Genomic DNA, 20891 nt, shown 5'->3' with positions numbered 1-20891 from the left:
ACTTACTAACAACTCCTTACTAACAACTCCTTACTTACTAACAACTCCTCACTAACAACTCCTTACTTACTAACAACTCCTTACTCACTAACAACTCCTTACTAACAACTCCTTACTAACAACTCCTTACTCACCAACAACTCCTCACTAACACCTCTTTACTAACAACTCCTCACTAACAGGTTATTACTAACACCTCCTTACTAACAACTCCTTACTCGCTAACAACGCCTTACCAACAACTCCTTACTAACAACCCCTTGCTCACTAACACCTCCTCACTAACACCTCCTTACTCACTAACAACTCATTACTAACAACTCATTACTAACAATTCCTTATTAACAACTCCTTACTAACAACTCCTCACTGACGTCACCGCTTAGCCCGGGGTAGGCAACGCTGACGTCAACGCTTAGCCCGTGGGTAAGCGACGCTGACGTCACCGCTTAGCCCGTGGGGAGGCGACGCTGACGTCACCACTTAGTCCGGGGGTAGGTGACGCTGACGTCACCGCTTAGCCCGTGGGGAGGCGACGCTGACGTCACCACTTAGTCCGGGGGTAGGCAACGCTGACGTCACCGCTTAGCCCGGGGTAGGCGACGCTGACGTCACCGCTTAGCCCGGGGTAAGCAACGCTGACGTCACCGCTTAGCCCGGGGTAGGCGACGCTGACGTCACCGCTTAGCCCGGGGTAAGCAACGCTGACGTCACCGCTTAGCCCGGGGTAAGCAACGCTGACGTCACCGCTTAGTCCGTGGTAAGCAACGCTGACGTCACCGCTTAGCCCGGGGTAAGCAACGCTGACGTCACCGCTTAGCCCGGGGTAAGTGGAGGCACCGCTGACGTCACCGCTTAGCCCGGGGGCCACCGTCATTGTCTCGGTGGTCACCCTCGTCAACCACTCGCTCCAGTGGGGAGGGGGGGGGAGGAGAGAGAGAGGGGGGGGGTCAGAGGGGGAGGGGGTGAGAGGGAGTGGGGGAGAGTGTGAGGGGGGTGAGGGTGAGAGGGGAAGGGGGGTGAGAGAGTGAGGGGGGAGGTGAGTGAGGGGGGGGGTGAGAGAGTGAGGGGGGGGTGAGGGGGACCGCGAGGGGCCAGAGGGAGGGGGCCAAGTTGTGGGCGCTGTGTGAAGAGTGAATAATGGATGAGAGACGCTTTGGGGATGTCTAGCACCACACCTGCATACAACACCACCTGTCTCACCCCCCCCTCTACACCTCCCGCTCCCACCCTCTGCTCCCACCCCCATCACTACCACCATCATCATCATCACTACCATCATCATCATCACCACCACCATCATCATCATCACTATCACCACCATCATCACCATCATCACCACCACCACCATCACCAACATCATCACCATCATCACTATCACCACCATCATCACCATCATCACCACCACCACCATCACCAACATCCCCATCATCATCATCACCACCACCATCATCACCACCACCACCATCACCACCATCACCACCACCATCACCACCATCACCACCACCATCACCACCACCATCACCACCACCACCACCATCATCATCACCACCACCACCATCACCACCACCACCACCATCACCACCACCACCATCACCACCACCACCACCATCACCACCACCACCACCATCACCACCACCATCACCACCACCACCACCATCATCACCACCACCACCACCATCACCACCACCACCACCATCACCACCACCACCACCATCACCACCACCACCACCATCACCACCACCATCACCACCACCACCACCATCATCACCACCACCACCACCACCATCACCACCACCACCACCATCACCACCACCATCACCACCACCATCACCACCTTCACCACCACCACCACCATCACCACCACCACCACCGCGTTGCCTCCATGTGCCCCTCGCAGGCAGCACTGGCCGGCTGATCAAGACTCTCTGCGTCGCGAGCTTCCTCTTCCTCTGCAGCCACTTCTGCTACCAGCTCACCCTGGTGGTGTTGCTGAGGAGGGATTCAGCCACCACCACCACCGCCAACACCACCAGCAACACCACCAACACCACCACCACCACCAACATCACCACCGCCGGCACCAGCGGCGATGGCTTCAACTGTAAGTCGCAAAGCAGATCAACACGCCAGGCGATTCCGTCAAATCGTCGTCGTGAGCGCCGCTCCACCGCCACCCTCCGCTGTCGTTGATGGAGGGCGACTGCCTCCAACTGGCCAGCAGCAACAGCAGCAGCAGAGTCAATCACGAGCCTCATCCTCATCCGTAGAGTTCGCGCACGCACGCACGCACACACAAAGATCCACCCTGCTGCATCCCGGCAATCCCTGAAACCGCATTGGGGCTCCGCAAAGCCTCTCCTCGGCGTGCCTGGCGAGGCGGTGTTCAATAATCCTTGCCAGGACCTTCCCCGGCCTCACACTGAGGAGCGAGATGCCCCTGTAGTTGTTACAGTCCGTGCGGTCCCCCTTCTTAAAGAGGGGGGGGGGACCCCACCAGGGCATCCTTCCAATCCTGCGGAACCCGTCCAGTGGTCCAGACATTGTGATGCTGTCATAGAGGACGGTCTGTTCATAGATGCCACCCTCCCTTCAGCATTTCGCTTGGGAGATCGTCTCTGCCAGCCACTCACAGGCGGGTGACTACTTCTAGTCAATATTTGAGGCACGGTAACCCTAGCAGGTCGCCCTCAGCTTGCCCCGTGAAGGTTGGACGGGCTGAGGGAATTCTCCTTCCCTACAATACCTCACAAACAACGCTCTGCAAAACCTGCAGACCTCTTCCTGGGGGTTGGAGATCGGATGACGGATCTCTCCCTGAATGATGGTTGATAGGTGTGGCCCTTAATGATGGTGATAGGTGTGGCCCTTAATGATGGTGATAGGTGTGGCCCTTAATGATGGTGATAGGTGTGGCCCTTAATGATGGTGATAGGTGTGGCCCTTAATGATGGTTGATAGGTGTGGCCCTTAATGATGGTTGATAGGTGTGGCCCTTAATGATGGTGATAGGTGTGGCCCTTAATGATGGTGATAGTTGTGGCCCTTAATGATGGTGATAGGTGTGGCCCTTAATGATGGTGATAGGTGTGGCCCTTAATGATGGTTGATAGGTGTGGCCCTTAATGATGGTTGATAGGTGTGGCCCTTAATGATGGTGATAGTTGTGGCCCTTAATGATGGTGATAGGTGTGGCCCTTAATGATGGTGATAGGTGTGGCCCTTAATGATGGTGATAGGTGTGGCCCTTAATGATGGTGATAGGTGTGGTACTGCAGGTTACTCCCTTAATGATGGTGATAGTTGTGGTACTGCAGGTTACTCCCTTAATGATGGTGATAGTTGCGGCCCTTAATGATGGTGATAGTTGAGGCACTGCAGGTTACTCCCTTAATGATGGTGATAGTTGTGGCCCTTAATGATGGTGATAGGTGTGGCCCTTAATGATGGTGATAGTTGAGGCACTGCAGGTTACTCCCTTAATGATGGTGATAGTTGTGGCCCTTAATGATGGTGATAGGTGTGGCCCTTAATGATGGTGATAGTTGAGGCACTGCAGGTTACTCCCTTAATGATGGTGATAGTTGTGGCCCTTAATGATGGTTGATAGGTGTGGCCCTTAATGATGGTGATAGGTGTGGCACTGCAGGTTACACCCTTAATGATGGTGATAGGTGTGGCCCTTAATGATGGTGATAGGTGTGGCCCTTAATGATGGTGATGGGTGTGGCCCTTAATGATGGTGATAGTTGTGGCACTGCAGGTTACTCCCTTAATGATGGTGATAGGTGTGGCCCTTAATGATGGTGATAGTTGAGGCACTGCAGGTTACTCCCTTAATGATGGTGATAGGTGTGGCCCTTAATGATGGTGATAGTTGTGGCACTGCAGGTTACTCCTTAATGATGGTGATAGGTGTGGCCCTTAATGATGGTGATAGTTGTGGCCCTTAATGATGGTGATAGTTGAGGCACTGCAGGTTACTCCCTTAATGATGGTGATAGGTGTGGCCCTTAATGATGGTGATAGTTGTGGCACTGAAGGTTACTCCCTTAATGATGGTGATAGGTGTGGCCCTTAATGATGGTGATAGTTGTGGCACTGCAGGTTACACCCTTAATGATGGTGATAGGTGTGACCCTTAATGATGGTGATAGGTGTGGCCCTTGATGATGGTGATAGTTGTGGTACTGCAGGTTACTCCCTTAATGATGGTGATAGGTGTGACCCTTAATGATGGTGATAAATGTGGCCCTTGATGATGGTGATAATTGTGGTACTGCAGGTTACTCCCTTAATGATGGTGATAGGTGTGGCCCTTGATGATGGTGATAGTTGAGGCACTGCAGGTTACTCCCTTAATGATGGTGATAGTTGTGGCCCTTGATGATGGTGATAGTTGTGGTACTGCAGGTTACTCCCTTAATGATGGTGATAGGTGTGGCCCTTGATGATGGTGATAGTTGAGGCACTGCAGGTTACTCCCTTAATGATGGTGATAGTTGTGGCACTTAAGGTTACTCCCTTAATGATGGTGATAGGTGTGGCCCTTAATGATGGTGATAGTTGTGGTACTGCAGGTTACACCCTTAATGATGGTGATAGGTGTGGCCCTTAATGATGGTTGATAGGTGTGGCCTTTAATGGTGATAGGTGTGGCCCTTAATGATGGTGATAGTTGAGGCACTTAATGATGGAGATAGGTGTGGTACTGCAGGTTACTCCCTTAATGATGGTGATAGTTGAGGCACTTAATGATGGTGATAGGTGTGGCCCTTAATGATGGTGATAGGTGTGGCACTGAAGGTTACACCCTTAATGATGGTGATAGGTGTGGCCCTTAATGATGGTGATAGGTGTGGCCCTTAATGATGGTGATAGGTGTGGTACTGCAGGTTACTCCCTTAATGATGGTGATAGGTGTGGTACTGCAGGTTACTCTTTAATGATGGTGATAGTTGCGGCCCTTAATGATGGTCATAGGTGTGGTACTGCAGGTTACTCCTTAATGATGGTGATAGGTGTGGTACTGCAGGTTACACCCTTAATGATGGTGATAGGTGTGGCCCTTAATGATGGTGATAGGTGTGGCCCTTAATGATGATAGGTGTGACCCTTAATGATGGTGATAGTTGAGGCACTCCAGGTTACTCCCTTAATGATGGTGATAGGTGTGGCCCTTAATGATGGTGATAGTTGTGGCACCGAAGGTTACTCGGCTCTCCAAATCGCCGAGCGAAGGCTGCAGTAGGCCTCCTCATTCTCCGATATTGGATGTCGCAGACGATGGGAGTGGGCCTGTCATTTTCTCCCAACCAGCGGGAACACCTCCTCCTTCAGCCAGGGTCTCTGGGGAGGTCTGGACCGTGCCCAATGCAGCCGTTGCAGCTGCATGAGTCAGAGTCCTGAACCTCGCCCATTTACCCTCAGCATCAGGAGGAGTTGGGGACGATGCTAACCCCAGCTGCAAGCGATGTTGAAATTCCTGCTTGCAACTACCCTCAGCTAGCTGAGACCAGGCCACTTGTGGGTTTGAGTTGGGTCCTAGATGGACACCCACCACCGGCTGTGGAAGAATGCCAGGCGCATCTTACAGATGACAAGTCGATGGTCAGTGGGCATATCAGCTCCACGGTAGGTCCTGGTGTCAAGGACATGGGCCCGCATCCGCTGGTCCATAATAATATAGTCCAGCAGATGTGCTTGCTTAGACACGGCGTGCATCCATGATGTTGCGTGGATGCGCCAATGCCGGAACAGCGTGCTGGTAATTACCAGCCCATTTGGGCTGCAAAAAAAATGTAGCAGCCTCCTACCGTTATTATTGAGCTGCTTTGGCCCATGCCTTCCGATCACTCCAACCCGGGTGTATGCGTCATGACCAACTCGGGCATTGAAGTCACCCAACATGATGACTCTATCCCGAGGGGTCACTTTAGCGAGCACCTCGGACAGGTCACAGAAGGCGTCTGACTCATCGGCCTTGTCTGCATCCCTCCACTGATGTTCATCTTCGGTGGGGGCGTAAGTAACCACCACCACCACCATTCCTCGCCTCTTGTTGATGGGGAGGCGTGCCCACAGTAGCCTGGGACTTACAGCTTCCAACACACCTAACCGCCACGCTCCCATACCCCCCCCCCCCCCCCCTTAATACAATATATTTTTTAAAAGAAGAGCCACTCCCTGCCGTTCAGATGTTTCCTGTCCCGAGTGGGGGAACTGTCCACCCCTCATGATGGCTGGAGCCAGGACCGGTCCACCGGACCTCCTGTATTCCATAAGAGATCCAGGCAGCACCGGTCCGTCTCCCGGCAGAGGAGTGTCAGCCTCTCCTATCGCAACGAGAGTCCGGACATTCCACGTGGCCAATCTCAGCGGTTTCCTGTACCCGGAGTGAACCCTGAGAGGCGAGGTACTCATTTGAGGCTGAGTCGACCTAGGGGAGGCCCGGGACCGGTTCAGATAATCGTCACTGGTGGTGTTGGCCGTGAGCGGGAATCGAACCCGGGTGGCCAGGTTCGTAGCGCAGCGTAGCGCTAACCGCTGCACCACCACTCCCCACAAACACACACAAAGACAAAGATCCCCCGTATAGCCTTAACAGACTGTAGGGGCAAGTGCTGTTAGCGAGCACCTATGAAGGCCGGAACGGTACACGAGGGGGTGGGTGGCCAGCACCACGCCCGACCGCCTTTGTCTCCCCAGTGGCGATGTTTACACACCGCACCAGGTACTCATTTGAGGCTGAGTCGACCTAGGGAAGGCCCGGGACCGGTTCAGATAATCGTCACTGGTGGTGTTGCCCGTGAGTGGGAATCGAACCCGGGTGGCCAGGTTCGTAGCGCAGCGTAGCGCTAACTGCTGCACCACCACTCCCCACAAACACACACAAAAACAAAGACCCCCCGTATAGCCTTAACAGACTGTAGGGGCAAGTGCTGTTAGCGAGCATCACCTACGGAGGCCGGAACGGTACACGAGGGGGTGGGTGGCCAGCACCACGCCCGACCGCCTTTGTCTCCCCAGTGGCGATGTTTACTACCACACCGCACCAGGTAACGCATTTGAGGCTGAGTCGACCTAACACACACACAGACACACAGACGACAACATCAACTGCGACAACCGCCCGAGTCTCCGCCAATCGTTGTTGCGAGCGTCGCTCCTCTACCCTTCGCTGTTTGTGATGGGGGGGGGACTGCAATCGACTGCACAGCAGCAGCAGTAGCAGCAGCAGTAGTAGCAGCAGCAGCAGTAGCAGCAGCAGTAGTAGCAGCAGTAGCAGCAGTAGTAGTAGCAGCAGTAGTAGCAGCAGTAGCAGCAGCAGTAGTAGTAGCAGCAGTAGTAGCAGCAGTAGCAGCAGCAGTAGTAGCAGCAGCAGTAGTAGTAGCAGCAGTAGCAGCAGTAGTAGCAGCAGCAGTAGCATCAGCAGTAGCAGCAGTAGTAGTAGCAGGAGCAGCAGCAGCAGTAGCAGCAGCAGTAGCAGCAGTAGCAGCAGAAGCAGCAGTAGCAGCAGTGGTAGCAGTAGCAGCAGCGGTAGCAGCAGCGGTAGTGGCAGTAGTAGTAGCAGCAGCAGTAGCAGCAGTAGCAGCAGAAGCAGCAGTAGCAGCAGTAGTAGCAGTAGCAGCAGTAGTAGTAGCAGCAGCAGTAGCAGCAGCAGTAGCAGCAGTAGTAGCAGCAGCAGCAGTAGCAGCAGCAGTAGCAGCAGTAGCAGCAGTAGCAGCAGAAGCAGCAGTAGCAGCAGTAGTAGCAGCAGCAGCAGTAGCAGCAGTAGTAGCAGTAGCAGCAGAAGCAGCAGTAGCAGCAGCAGTAGAAGCAGCAGTAGCAGGAGCAGTAGTAGTAGCAGTAACAGCAGTAGCAGCAGCAGCAGTAGAGCTGCAGCAGCAGTAGTAGCAGTAGCAGCAGCAGTAGCAGCAGTAGCAGTATAAGCAGCAGCAGCAGTAGAAGCAGTAGCAGTAGCAGCAGAAGCAGCAGTAGCAGCAGCAGTAGAAGCAGCAGTAGCAGCAGCAGCAGCAGTAGAGCTGCAGCAGCAGTAGTAGCAGCAGTAGTAGTAGCAGCAATAGTAGCAGCAGCAATAGTAGCAGCAGCAGTAGCAGCAGTAGCAGCAGCAGTAGCAGCAGCGTCCTTCACGAGCCTCCCTGTGTGTGTCTGTGTGTGTCCCTGTGTGTCTGTGTGTGTGTCTTTGTGTTATTCAAGGTACTCAATGGGAGAGGATTGCACGCCACATCGGACTGCAGAGGTGAGCGGCGGTGGTGATGGTGGTAAGGGGCCGTCCATGAATGACGTCAGACTCCCCCCCCTTCACAAATATGACGTCACAAAGCTCTGTCCACCTCCCCCCCCCCCAAAAAAAAATAAAACGTGCTTAAAATCGCTTTAAACTATTAGTCATTGTAGCGAGTTATTTAATGTGGCGCTGCACACTGTGATGTTGTAGGAGAAAACATTTATTAACAAAGTCTATTTAATTAAGCAGAACGTGTTGTGTCTATATTTATTTAAAGTTGCGCATTTTGATGTGACGTCACATTCCTCAAGCCCCGCCCCCCCTCCTCGTCAAACATTGTCACAAATGTCTGACCCGCCCCCCCCGTACGTGACGTCATTAATGGACGGCCCCTAACGGCGATTGTTGGAAGTGATGGTGGTGGTGATGGGTAGTGCTGGTGATGGTGATAGTGCTGGTGATCGTGGTGACAGTGATGGTGATAATAGTGGTGATGATGGTGGTGGTGATGGGTAGTGGTGGTTATGGTGGTGATAGTGCTGGTGATGGTGGTGATCGTGGCGACAGTGATGGTGATAATAGTGGTGATGGTAGTGGTGATGATGGTGGTGGTGATGGGTAGTGGTGGTTATGGTGGTGATAGTGCTGGTGATCGTGGTGACAGTGATGGTGGTAATAGTGGTGATGGTAGTGGTGATGATGGTGGTGGTGATGGGTAGTGGTGGTTATGGTGGTGATAGTGCTGGTGATGGTGGTGATCGTGGTGACAGTGATGGTGATAATAGTGGTGATGGTAGTGGTGATGATGGTGGTGGTGATGTGTAGTGGTGGTTATGGTGGTGATAGTGCTGGTGATCGTGGTGACAGTGATGGTGGTAATAGTGGTGATGGTAGTGGTGATGATGGTGGTGGTGATGGGTGGTGGTGGTGATGGGTAGTGGTGGTTATGGTGGTGATAGTGCTGGTGATGGTGGTGATCGTAGTGACAGTGATAATAGTGGTGATGGTAGTGGTGATCATGGTGGTGGTGATGGGTAGTGGTGGTTATGGTGGTGATAGTGCTGGTGATGGTGGTGATCGTGGTGACAGTGATGGTGATGGTGGTAATACTGGTGATGGTGGTGGTGATGGGTAGTGGTGGTTATGGTGGTGATAGTGCTGGTGATGGTGATGATCGTGGTGACAGTGATGGTGATAATAGTGGTGATGGTAGTGGTGATGATGGTGGTGGAGATGGGTAGTGGTGGTTATGGTGGTGATAGTGGTGATCGTGGTGACAGTGATGGTGATGGTGATAATAGTGGTGATGGTAGTGATGATGATGGTGGTGGTGATGGTGATAGTGGTTGATGTTCACGGTTCTACACTCAATTTTCCTGGTGGTCATTTTCTCTTTTCGTCCTCCACTACCACCGCCTCCACCACCTCCACCATCACCTCCACTGCCACCGCCACCTCCACCACCTCCACTACCACTACCACCGCCACCACCACCCCCATACATCTCCACCACCGCCACCACCACCGCCACCACCACCACCACCACTTCCACCTCCACCTCCACCACCACCACCGCCACCACCACCACCACCATCTCCAACATCTCCACCACCACCACCACCTCCAACATCTCCACCACCACCACCACCACCTCCTCCACCACCACCACCACTGCCTCCAACACCACCACCACCTCCTCCACTACCACCGCCACCACCACCACCACCTCCTCCAACATCTCCACCACCACCACCTGACCCCCCACCCCCCAGCGTGCACGCGGCCGACTGGGGCAGCGTGGTTCGCCTCTTCCTGCCCGACTTCGGCGTCTTCGCCGCCAGCCTGGCCGCCCTCGTGCTGTGCCACGGCCTCTCCCGGGAGGCCCAGGGAGGCCCAGCGGCCTCGGGGGCCCGCGGGAAGCGGGCGGCCAATGGTGAAGGCGGCGCCAACGGCAATCCCAGCGACGACGATGACGACGACGATGACGACGATGACGAGCGGCGGCGGCGGCAGCGGCCGGCTCGGAACGGGCATCCCGTGAGTAGCGCGAGTTGGAGAGCTCGCGAGGCCATCGTCGTGGTCATGGTGATCACCATGGTGATCGTCGTGGTCATGGTGATCGTCATGGTGATCGTCATGGTCATCGTCATGGTGATCACCATGGTGATCGTCATGGTCGTCGTCATGGTCATCGTCATGGTGATCGTCATGGTGATCGTCATGGTCATCGTCATGGTGATCACCATGGTGATCGTCATGGTCGTCGTGGTCATGGTGATCGTCATGGTCATCGTCATGGTCATGGTGATCACCATGGTGATCGTCATGGTCGTCGTGGTCATGGTGATCGTCATGGTCATCGTCATGGTCATCGTCATGGTGATCACCATGGTGATCGTCATGGTCGTCGTGGTCATGGTGATCGTCATGGTCATCGTCATGGTCGTCATGGTCATGGTGATCGTCATGGTCATCGTCATGGTGATCGTGATGGTGATCGTCATGGTGATCGTCATGGTCATCATCATGGTCGTCATGCTGATCGTCATGGTCATCGTGGTCATGGTGATCGTCATGGTGATCGTCATGGTCATCGTGGTCATGGTCATCGTGGTCATGGTGATCGTCATGGTCATCGTGGTCATGGTGATCGTCATGGTCATCGTGGTCATGGTGATCGTCATGGTCATCGTCATGGTCATCATCATGGTCGTCATGGTCATGGTCATCGTCATGGTGATCGTTATGGTGATCGTCATGGTCGGTCATGGTGATCGTCATGGTCATCGTCATGGTGATCACCATGGTGATCGTCATGGTCATCGTCATGGTCATCGTCATGGTGATCACCATGGTGATCACCATGGTGATCGTCATGGTCATCGTCATGGTGATCACCATGGTAACAGTCACCCCCCCCCCACCCACCCACCTTGTCTTTTCCAAAGAGAGAAACGTCGTTGTCGCAGCGTCGGAACGAAGTCGATGACGACGAAGACAACCACCTCGTCACGGAGGACGACGACGAGGATGAGGAGGATGATGAGGAGGAGACGGAGGGGGCGGGCGAAGCGGCAACGCCCGGCCGCGCCCGCCTGTTCACCAAGATGGCCGCGGCGGCGTCGCGCATCAAGGAGTTTGTTGGCGACGTCATCACGACGGGCGGCCAGGTGGTGGCCACCGTCTTGCTGGGGCTCGCCGGTGAGGAGCCGCACCGCCGCCGCCGCCGCGTTACATCGTCGTCATCGTCGTCATCGTCATCGTTGTCGTCATCGTTGTCGTCATTGTTGTTGTCAACGTCGTCATCATCGTCGTCATCATCATCGTTGTCGTCATCATTGGCTTCATAGTTATCGTCGTCTTCGTCGTCATCATCGTTGTCGTCATCATTGGCTTCATCGTCATCGTCATCGTCGTCATCATCGTTGTCTTCATCGTCATCGTCATCGTCGTCATCATCGTTGTCTTCATTGTCATCGTCGTCGTCATCATCATCATCGTGATCATCATCATCGTCGTCGTTGTCTTCATCATTGCCTTCATCGTTGTCATCATCATCGTTGTCATCGTCGTCATCATCATCGTCATCATCATCATCACCATCATCATCATCGTCACCATCCTCATCATCATCAATCTTCTTCGTCATTGTCATCGTCATCATCGTCATCATCGTCATCATCATCGTCGTCATCACCATCAACAACAACCGCCATTCGCCACTAAGTGGCGGTGACATCACCACGACGTTTGTGCCAGGCCATGTGCACCTTGAGGCCACGTGAAGTGTCGAACGCCCGCTGGCAGGAGGTCACAGGGCAGACCCAGGTGCCACGGGTCGACTGACTGAGATGACTGGCTGATGCACCACCTGTGCCCCCTACTGTGCCAACCTGCTGTGCTTTAGCCACCCGGCGCTCCGCTCGTTGTTCTGAGCGCCGCTCCTCCGCCCTCCGTGGTTGTTGGAGGGCGACTGCCTCCAACTGCCCAGTAGCGTCCTTCACGAGCCTCCTCCACAGAGGCCGATCTTGACACCACTGGTACCGGTCATCGGAAAGTCCACTCAGCTCCACGTCCTCCTGTACCACATCACTCCATCTCTTCTCAAGCCCGTGCCGCGCCCGTTTAGCCCCCTCAATCCGGCCAAACAAAAGCTGTTTAGACATGCGGTGGCTGGGCATGCGGGCTACATGGCCCAGCCAACGCAGCCTTGCCTGCCGGAGTAGCTCACCGATGGGACCTTGCCCAGATCTTTCAAGGATTTGTGAGCTCCTCACACAATCCATCCTGGTTAAACCCAGGATGGATCGTAGGCAGGCCAGTCTAAATGTTTCTAACCAGCAAAGATGTTCCATTAGGGAGGGTCCACATTTCGCAAGCGTAGAGAAGGGAAGGAATGACCGTGGCCGAGAAGACCTGAAGCTTTGTGCGAAGCGACAGACCAGGTAGCTTCCACACAGCGTTACGCAACCGATGAAAAGATATTGCCGCTCGACTGATTCGGAGTGAGACCTCTGCTGTTAAACCGGAGCCAGTCATAAGCACACTGCCAAGGTATGGGGAAATCTCCACTCTCTCCACAATTGCCCTATCACCAATTGGGAGTTGTGGGGGTGAAGTGTCCAATGGTACAAAATACCCAGGTAGGTGCTTAGTTTTGGTGGGGCTGATTGTAAGGCCCCACTTCTTAGTGGAAAGTTCCAGGTTCAGCAGCAGCGCCTCCAACTCCTCCTCTGAGTGAGCAGCGATCACCATAAAATCATCGGCATACATAACGTGGTTGAGCAATCGGGAGCCATCCCTTGACCGAACCCGGGCATCGATCAGCCTCCCATTGTATCCGTACCCGACGGAAATTCCTCCGGTGCAGCCGTCGAAGGCTTCACGAACCGCGTGGTCGAAATCGACGTTGAAATAATGTGTGGGCCAGAGGGCATCCCCGTCGCCGGAGGACATCACCGTCGCCACCATCAGGACGCTGTCTATCCCGTGCCTGTTTGACCCTCCGCACAGCTCACCCGATACAGGGAGTCTCGCTGCCGTCGCTCACATATTCCGTGGTCTGCCTCCCTCCGGCCCTTCCCCCTCCACCACCGTCGCCCCGTGCAGGGGTCTCGCTGCCGTCGCTCACCTCTGTGGTGTACTTCGCTGCCTTCCTCGGCCTGGGCTCGTGGTGGGCCTGCTGCCGCCACTTCTCCCAGCGCGCCCTCCACGTCCTCAACGTGGGCCTGGCGCTGTTCAGCGCCGCTCACCTGCTGGCGCTCTACATCTACCAGATGCAGCAGGCGCAGGAGACGCTGCCGCCACACCACCTGGGCGCCAGGTGAGTCAGGACGAGGTCGGTAAGGTTTAGGGGCGGGGATCAGGTTCGGGGGGTTCAGGCCCACGAGTTGGGATGAGGTTGGAGGTTAGGTTTAGGGTGTGGGTGTGGGAGTGAGGATGAGGTTAGGGGTTAGGGGTTAGGATGAGGTTAGGGGTTAGACCCATGAGTTGGGATGAGGTTAGATGTTAGGCCCGTGAGTTAGGATGAGGTTAAGGGTTAGGGGTTAGGATGAGGTTAGGGGTTAGACCCATGAGTTGGGATGAGGTTAGATGTTAGGCCCGTGAGTTTAGCATGAGTTTAGGGGTTAGGCCCATGAGTTGGGATGAGGTGGGGGTTTAGGCCCACGAGTTAAGGTGAGGTTAGTGGTTATGCCCACGAGTTGAGATGAGGTTAGAGGTTATGCCCACGAGTTATGATGAGGTTAGAGGTTATGTCCACGAGTTAAGATGAGATTAGAGGTTATGTCCACGAGTTAAGATGAGGTTAGAGGTTATGCCCGTGAGTTAATATGAGGTTAGGGATTAGGGTTGGATGAGTTTAGGGATTAGTCCCATGAGTTAGGGTGAGATTAGGGGTTAGGGTTGCATGAGTTTAGGGGTTAGTCCCATGTGTTATGGTGAGATTAGGGGTTAGGGTTGAACTAGTTTAGGGGTTAGTCCCATGAGTTATGGTGAGATTAGGGGTTAGGGTTGCATGAGTTTAGGGGTTAGTTCCATGAGTCATGGTGAGATTAGAGGTTAGCATGAGTTTAGGGGTTAGTCCCGTGAGTTAGGGTGAGATTAGGGGTTAGGGGTTAGCATGAGGTTAGGGGTTAGACCCATGAGTTGGGATGAGTTTAGGGGTAAGGTCTACGAGTTAAGATGAGGTTAGAGGTTAGGGCTAGGATGAGGTTAGGGGTTATGCCCATGAGTTAGGATGAGGTTAGATGTTAGGCCCATGAGTTAGGATGAGGTTAGGGGTTAGGGCTAGGATCAGGTTAGTTGTTGGCCCATGAGTTAGAATGAGGTTAGAGGTTCGGTTTAGAATGAGTTTAGGGGTTAGTCCCGTGAGTTAGGGTGAGATTAGGGGTTAGGGTTACATGAGTTTAGGGGTTAGTCCCGTGAGTTATGGTGAGATTGGGGTTAGGGTTGGACTAGTTTAGGGGTTAGTCCTGTGAGTTAGGGTGAGGTTAGGGGTTAGGGTTACATGAGTTCAGGGGTTAGTCCCGTGAGTTAGGGTGAGGTTACGGGTTAGGGTTGCATGAGGTTAGGGGTTAGGCCCATGAGTTGGGATGAGGTGGGGGTTTAGGCCCATGAGTTGGGATGAGTTTAGGGGTAAGGTCTACAAGTTAAGATGAGGTTAGAGGTTAGGGCTAGGATGAGGTTAGGGGTTATGCCCATGAGTTAGGATGAGGTTAGATGTTAGGCCCATGAGTTAGGATGAGGTTAGAGGTTATGCCCATGAGTTAGGATGAGGTTAGGGGTTAGGGCTAGGATCAGGTTAGGGGTTGGCCCGTGAGTTAGAATGAGGTTAGAGGTTCGGGTTAGAATAAGTTTAGGGGTTAGTCCCGTGAGTTAGGGTGAGATTAGGGGTTAGGGTTGCATGAGTTTAGGGGTTAGTCCCATGAGTTAGGGTGAGGTTAGGGGTTAGGGTAGCATGAGTTTAGGGGTTAGTCCCATGGGTTAAGATGAGGTTAGGGGTTAGTCCCGTGAGTTATGGTGAGGTTAGGGGTTAGGGTTAGAATGAGTTTAGGGGTTAGTCCCGTGAGTTATGGTGAGGTTAGGGGTTAGGGTTAGAATGAGTTTAGGGGTTAGTCCCATGAGTTTGGATGAGCGTTGGGATGGGGCCACTTCCACCACCACTATCACCACCACCACTGCCGTCACAACCACCAGCAGCAACAACAGCAACGGTGGTGGTGGTGGTGGTGGTCATGTGAGTGGTGGTGGTGGTGATGGCAGTGGCTGGCTGCGGCCGTGGCGGCAGCGGTGGTAGTGGTTGGTTGGTTGGTGGTAGTGGTGGTGGCCGCGGTTGTGGCGATGGCAGTTGTTGGCTGTGGTGGTGGCGGTGACGGTGGTTGGTTGGTGGTAGTGGTGGTGGCCGCGGTTGTGGCGATGGCAGTTGTTGGCTGTGGTGGTGGCGGTGACGGTGGTTGGTTGGTGGTAGTGGTGGTGGCCGCGGTTGTGGCGATGGCAGTTGTTGTCTGTGGTGGTGGCGGTGACGGTGGTTGGTTGGTGGTAGTGGTGGTGGCCGCGGTTGTGGCGATGGCAATTGTTGGCTGTGGTGGTGGCGGTGACGGTGGTTGGTTGGTGGTAGTGGTGGTGGCCGCGGTTGTGGCGATGGCAGTTGTTGTCTGTGGTGGTGGCGGTGACGGTGGTTGGTTGGTGGTAGTGGTGGTGGCCGCGGTTGTGGCGATGGCAGTTGTTGGCTGTGGTGGTGGCGGTGACGGTGGTGGTGGCATCAATTACTGTTTGCGTGCCATTTTGGGTGCGCCTAGCGGGGGGGGGGGTAGGTCCCTGGCAATTCTCGCTTCCCCAGCTGCTCTTGGTGGGCAGGGTGAGGTGGGGGGGGTGGATGTGGGGTGGTTGGTGGGCGGCCCGTGACGTCACAATGGGGTAACTCAGCTCCTGCGAATATTTGGCATTCCTTGGCTGGGGTTGCTGGCTCAACTGGCCCTTGTGTTCCATCCAGACACTGGCGGAGGGGGGGGGTTATAATAAATTAATCATTGAGTGCTGTTTCATATTGGCCGCCTTCGTTGGCATATAAAAGGGAAGAGGCTGGCTGCTGCTACTGCTGTTTTACAGATGGGCGCAGTGGTGTTCACTCACTCGCCCGACCACTCACCCACCAACTCAATAAACCACCCGTCCACTCACCCGACCACTCACCCACTCACCAACTCGTTCACTTAACCACCCGTCCACCCACCCACCCACCACCTCACTCACTTAACCACCCATCCACTCACCTGACCACTCTCCCACCCACCCACCAACTCACTCAACCACCCGTCCACTCACTCGCCCGACCACTCACCCGCCCACCCACCCACCAACTCAATAAACCACCCGTCCACTCACCCGACCACTCACCCACTCACCAACTCGTTCACTTAACCACCCGTCCACCACCCACCCACCCACCACCTCACTCACTCAACCACCCATCCACTCGCCTGACCACTCTCCCACCCACCAACTCACTCAACCACCCATCCACTCACTTGACCACCCACCCACCCACTCACCAACTCGCTCACTCAACCACCCGTTCACTCATCCGACCACTCACCCACCAACTCACTCAACCACCCATCCACTCACTTGACCACTCACTCACCCAGCCACCTGATGACTCGCTCGCTCTCTCACCCACTCACTCGACCACCCACCCACCAACTCACTCAACCACCCGTTAACTCACCCAACCGCTCACCCACCCACCAACTCACTCACTCAACCACCCATCCACTCAACCGACCACTCAGCCACTCACCAACTCACTCACTCAACCACCCATCCACTCACCCGACCGCTCACCCACCCAGCCACCTGATGACTCGCTCGCTCTCTGACCCACTCACCCGACCACCCACCAACTCACTCAACCATCCATCCACTCACCCGACCGCTCACCCACCCACCACCTCACTCACTCAACTACCCATCCACTCGACCGACCACTCAGCCACTCACCAACTCACTCACTCAACCACCCATCCACTCACCCGACCGCTCACCCACCCAGCCACCTGATGACTCGCTCGCTCTCTGACCCACTCACCCGACCACCCACCAACTCACTCAACCATCCATCCACTCACCCGACCGCTCACCCACCCACCCACCAACTCACTCACTCAATCACTGATCCACTCACCTGACCACTCACCCACCCAGCCACCAACTCACTCAACCACCTTTCCACTCACCCGACCACTCACCCACCCACCAAACTCACTCACTCACCCACCCGTTTACTAAGTGAACCACTCAACCACTCACTCACTTGACTACTTAACCACTCACTCAACTACTCACTCACTCACTCAACTACTCACTCGCTCAACCACTCACTCAACTACTCACCCACTCGCTCAACCACATGCTTGTTGTCTTTTTCCCCGCACCTCCGATTAGCGCGGTTGGCTACATTCGATGTGAAAGAAGTTCAACGCACACACATACATAGACTCACCACACAGAGACCCATAGACTCACCACACAGAGACCCATAGACTCACCACACAGAGAGACCCGTAGACTCACCACACAGAGAGACCCACAGACTCACCACACAGAGACCCACAGACTCACCACACAGAGACCCATAGACTCACCACACAGAGACCCGCAGACTCACCACACAGAGACCCATAGACTCAGCACACAGAGACCCACAGACTCACCACACAGAGACCCATAGACTCACCACACAGAGACCCATAGACTCACCACACAGAGAGACCCACAGACTCACCACACAGAGACCCATAGACTCACCACACAGAGAGACCCACAGACTCACCACACACGCTCACATCTGACTCTGCCCCCCTACTGCCCCCCACCAACCGAAGGCTGCTGGGCCTCAAGGCGGTGGTGAGGCCTCAGTGCAGCAGCGCCTGGGAGCTCAACCTGGACCGGGACCTCCACTGGGTGGCGTATGTCAACCCGGCCCTCGTGCTGCTACTCTACTTCACCCTCGCCACGCTCACCCGCCTGTGGCTGCACGACTCGCACACCGCGGTGAGGAGACACTCGCTCGGCCGCTCGCTCACCGCTCGATCGCCACTCGCTCCCTCGCTCACCACTCGCTCGCTCACCGTTCGCTCGCTCACCGCTCGCTCGCTCACCACGCGCTCCCTCGCTCGCTCACCACACGCTCGCTCGCTCCTTCACCACACACTCGCTCACTCACCACGCGTTCGCTCGCCATGCGCTCGCCCCAACGTGGCCACCACCACCGCCGCCGCCACCGCCACCGCCACCACCACCACCACCACCGCCACCACCACCACCGCCGCCACCACCACCACCACCACCGCCACCACCACCACCGCCGCCACCATCACCACCACCACCACCGCCGCCACCACCACCGTGTCACGGCCGTGAGCGGCACCCCCGCCACATTCAGCGACAGAACTACCGAGCCGCCCAGCGGCGAGAAGCGTGTGACCTCCCACCACCACCACCACCACGTGACTCTCCCCGTGACCCCCATGTGACCCCCTCCCCCGTGACCTCCCCACCGTGACCCCCCTACCCCCCATGACCCCGCCGTGATCCCACATAACCCCATGTGAACCATGTGACCTCCGTGACCAACCCCCCCCCCCCCGTAACCCCTCCGTGACCCCGCAATGATCCCCCCATGACCTCGCCACACTCTCCCCATGACCTCCCACCCGCCCCCGTGACCCCTGGGGGTCAGCGGGTCACCATGTGGCCTCGAGCCATCCCGTCGGAGGAGGAGCTCATGCTGGAGGAGTTCGCAGCGGCGGCGAGACTCCGCGAGAGGCACGGGGGACACCCAGGAGGGGAGACACGGAGGGGACACCCAGGAGGGGAGACACGGCGGGGACACGGAGGGGAGACACGGCGGGGACGCCCAGGAGGGGAGACGCGGGGACGTCCAGGAGGCCTACACGTCCGTGGACGAGACGAAGGTACGGAGGAGACACGTCGGGTGGAGACGCGGCGGGGACACGGCGGGGACACGGGGGAGACACGCGGAGACACGGGGAGACACGGGGAGATACGGGGAGACACGTGGAGACACGCGGAGATACGGGGAGACACGCGGAGACACGGGGAGACACGTGGAGATACGGGGAGACACGGGGAGATACGGGGAGACACGTGGAGACACGCGGAGATACGGGGAGACACGCGGAGACACGGGGAGACACGTGGAGATACGGGGAGACACGTGGAGACACGCGGGGACACGTGGAGATACGGGGAGACACGCGGAGACACGGGGAGACACGTGGAGATACGGGGAGATACGGGGAGACACGGGGAGATACGGGGAGACACGGGGAGACACGCGGAGACACGGGGAGATACGGGGAGACACGTGGAGACACGGGGAGACACGGGGAGATACGGGGAGATACGGGGAGACACGGGGAGATACGGGGAGACACGTGGAGATACGGGGAGACACGTGGAGATACGGGGAGACACGGGGAGACACGCGGAGACACGGGGAGATACGGGGAGACACGTGGAGACACGGGGAGACACGGGGAGATACGGGGAGATACGGGGAGACACGGGGAGATACGGGGAGACACGGGGAGACACGCGGAGACACGTGGGGATACGGGGAGACACGCGGAGATACGGGGAGACACGTGGAGATACGGGGAGATACGGGGAGACACGGGGAGATACGGGGAGACACGGGGAGACACGCGGAGACACGGGGAGATACGGGGAGACACGTGGAGACACGGGGAGACACGGGGAGATACGGGGAGATACGGGGAGACACGGGGAGATACGGGGAGACACGGGGAGACACGCGGAGACACGTGGGGATACGGGGAGACACGTGGAGATACGGGGAGACACGTGGAGATACGGGGAGATACGGGGAGACACGTGGAGATACGGGGAGACACGTGGAGATACGGAGAGACACGTGGAGATACGGGGAGACACGGGGAGACACGTGGAGATACGGGGAGACACGTGGAGATACGGGGAGACACGGGGAGACACGCGGAGATACGGGGAGATACGGGGAGACACGTGGAGACACGGGAAGACACGGGGAGACACGGGGAGATACGGGGAGATACGGGGAGACACGGGGAGATACGGGGAGACACGGGGAGACACGCGGAGACACGTGGGGATACGGGGAGACACGTGGAGACACGTGGAGACACGGGGGGACACGGGGAGATACGGGGAGACACGGGGAGATACGCGGAGACACGTGGAGATACGGGGGGGGGGGGTGGACACTTGGTGATACGAGGAGACACGTGGAGACACGTGGGGACACGGGGAGACACGTGGGGGGGGGGACACTTGGTGATACGGGGAGATACGGTGAGAAACGTGGGGACACAGGGAGATACGTGGGGACACGTGGGGACACGATGAGACACCGGGAGACACGTGTGGACACGGGGAGACACGGCGAGACACGTGTGGACACGGGGAGACAACGGGGAGATACGTGTGGACACGTGTGGACACGGGGAGACACGGGGAGACACGTGTGGACACGGCGAGACACGGGGAGACAGAGGCGGACACACACACAGGGAGACACGTGTGGACACGATGAGACGTGGCGGCGAGACACGTGTGGACACGGTGAGACACCGGGAGA

The 20891-nt window shown here is 56.2% G+C and overlaps 1 protein-coding gene across 1 annotated transcript in view; it reads left to right on the top strand.

Annotated features, from left to right (window-relative positions):
* Positions 1-20891, top strand: part of LOC116957050 (piezo-type mechanosensitive ion channel component 2-like) — a 69502-nt gene that overhangs the window by 18849 nt on the left and 29762 nt on the right. Inside the window, exons 2-8 of the mRNA XM_076055129.1 lie at positions 1901-2104; positions 8200-8242; positions 10003-10267; positions 11179-11431; positions 13340-13553; positions 18115-18283; positions 18972-19206. Coding sequence (XP_075911244.1) covers positions 18201-18283; positions 18972-19206 — 318 coding nt within the window. The 5' untranslated portion in view covers positions 1901-2104; positions 8200-8242; positions 10003-10267; ... (1 more) ...; positions 13340-13553; positions 18115-18200. The remainder of the gene's footprint in view (positions 1-1900; positions 2105-8199; positions 8243-10002; positions 10268-11178; positions 11432-13339; positions 13554-18114; positions 18284-18971; positions 19207-20891) is intronic.

This window comes from Petromyzon marinus, chromosome 69, assembly GCF_048934315.1.
Source record: "Petromyzon marinus isolate PM22_M1 ecotype Great Lakes invasive population chromosome 69, UKy_Petmar_22M1.pri1.0, whole genome shotgun sequence".
Lineage (NCBI taxonomy): Eukaryota > Metazoa > Chordata > Hyperoartia > Petromyzontiformes > Petromyzontidae > Petromyzon > Petromyzon marinus.
The sequence above is the reverse complement of the archived record's forward strand: the minus strand, read 5'-3'. Positions and strand labels throughout refer to the sequence as shown.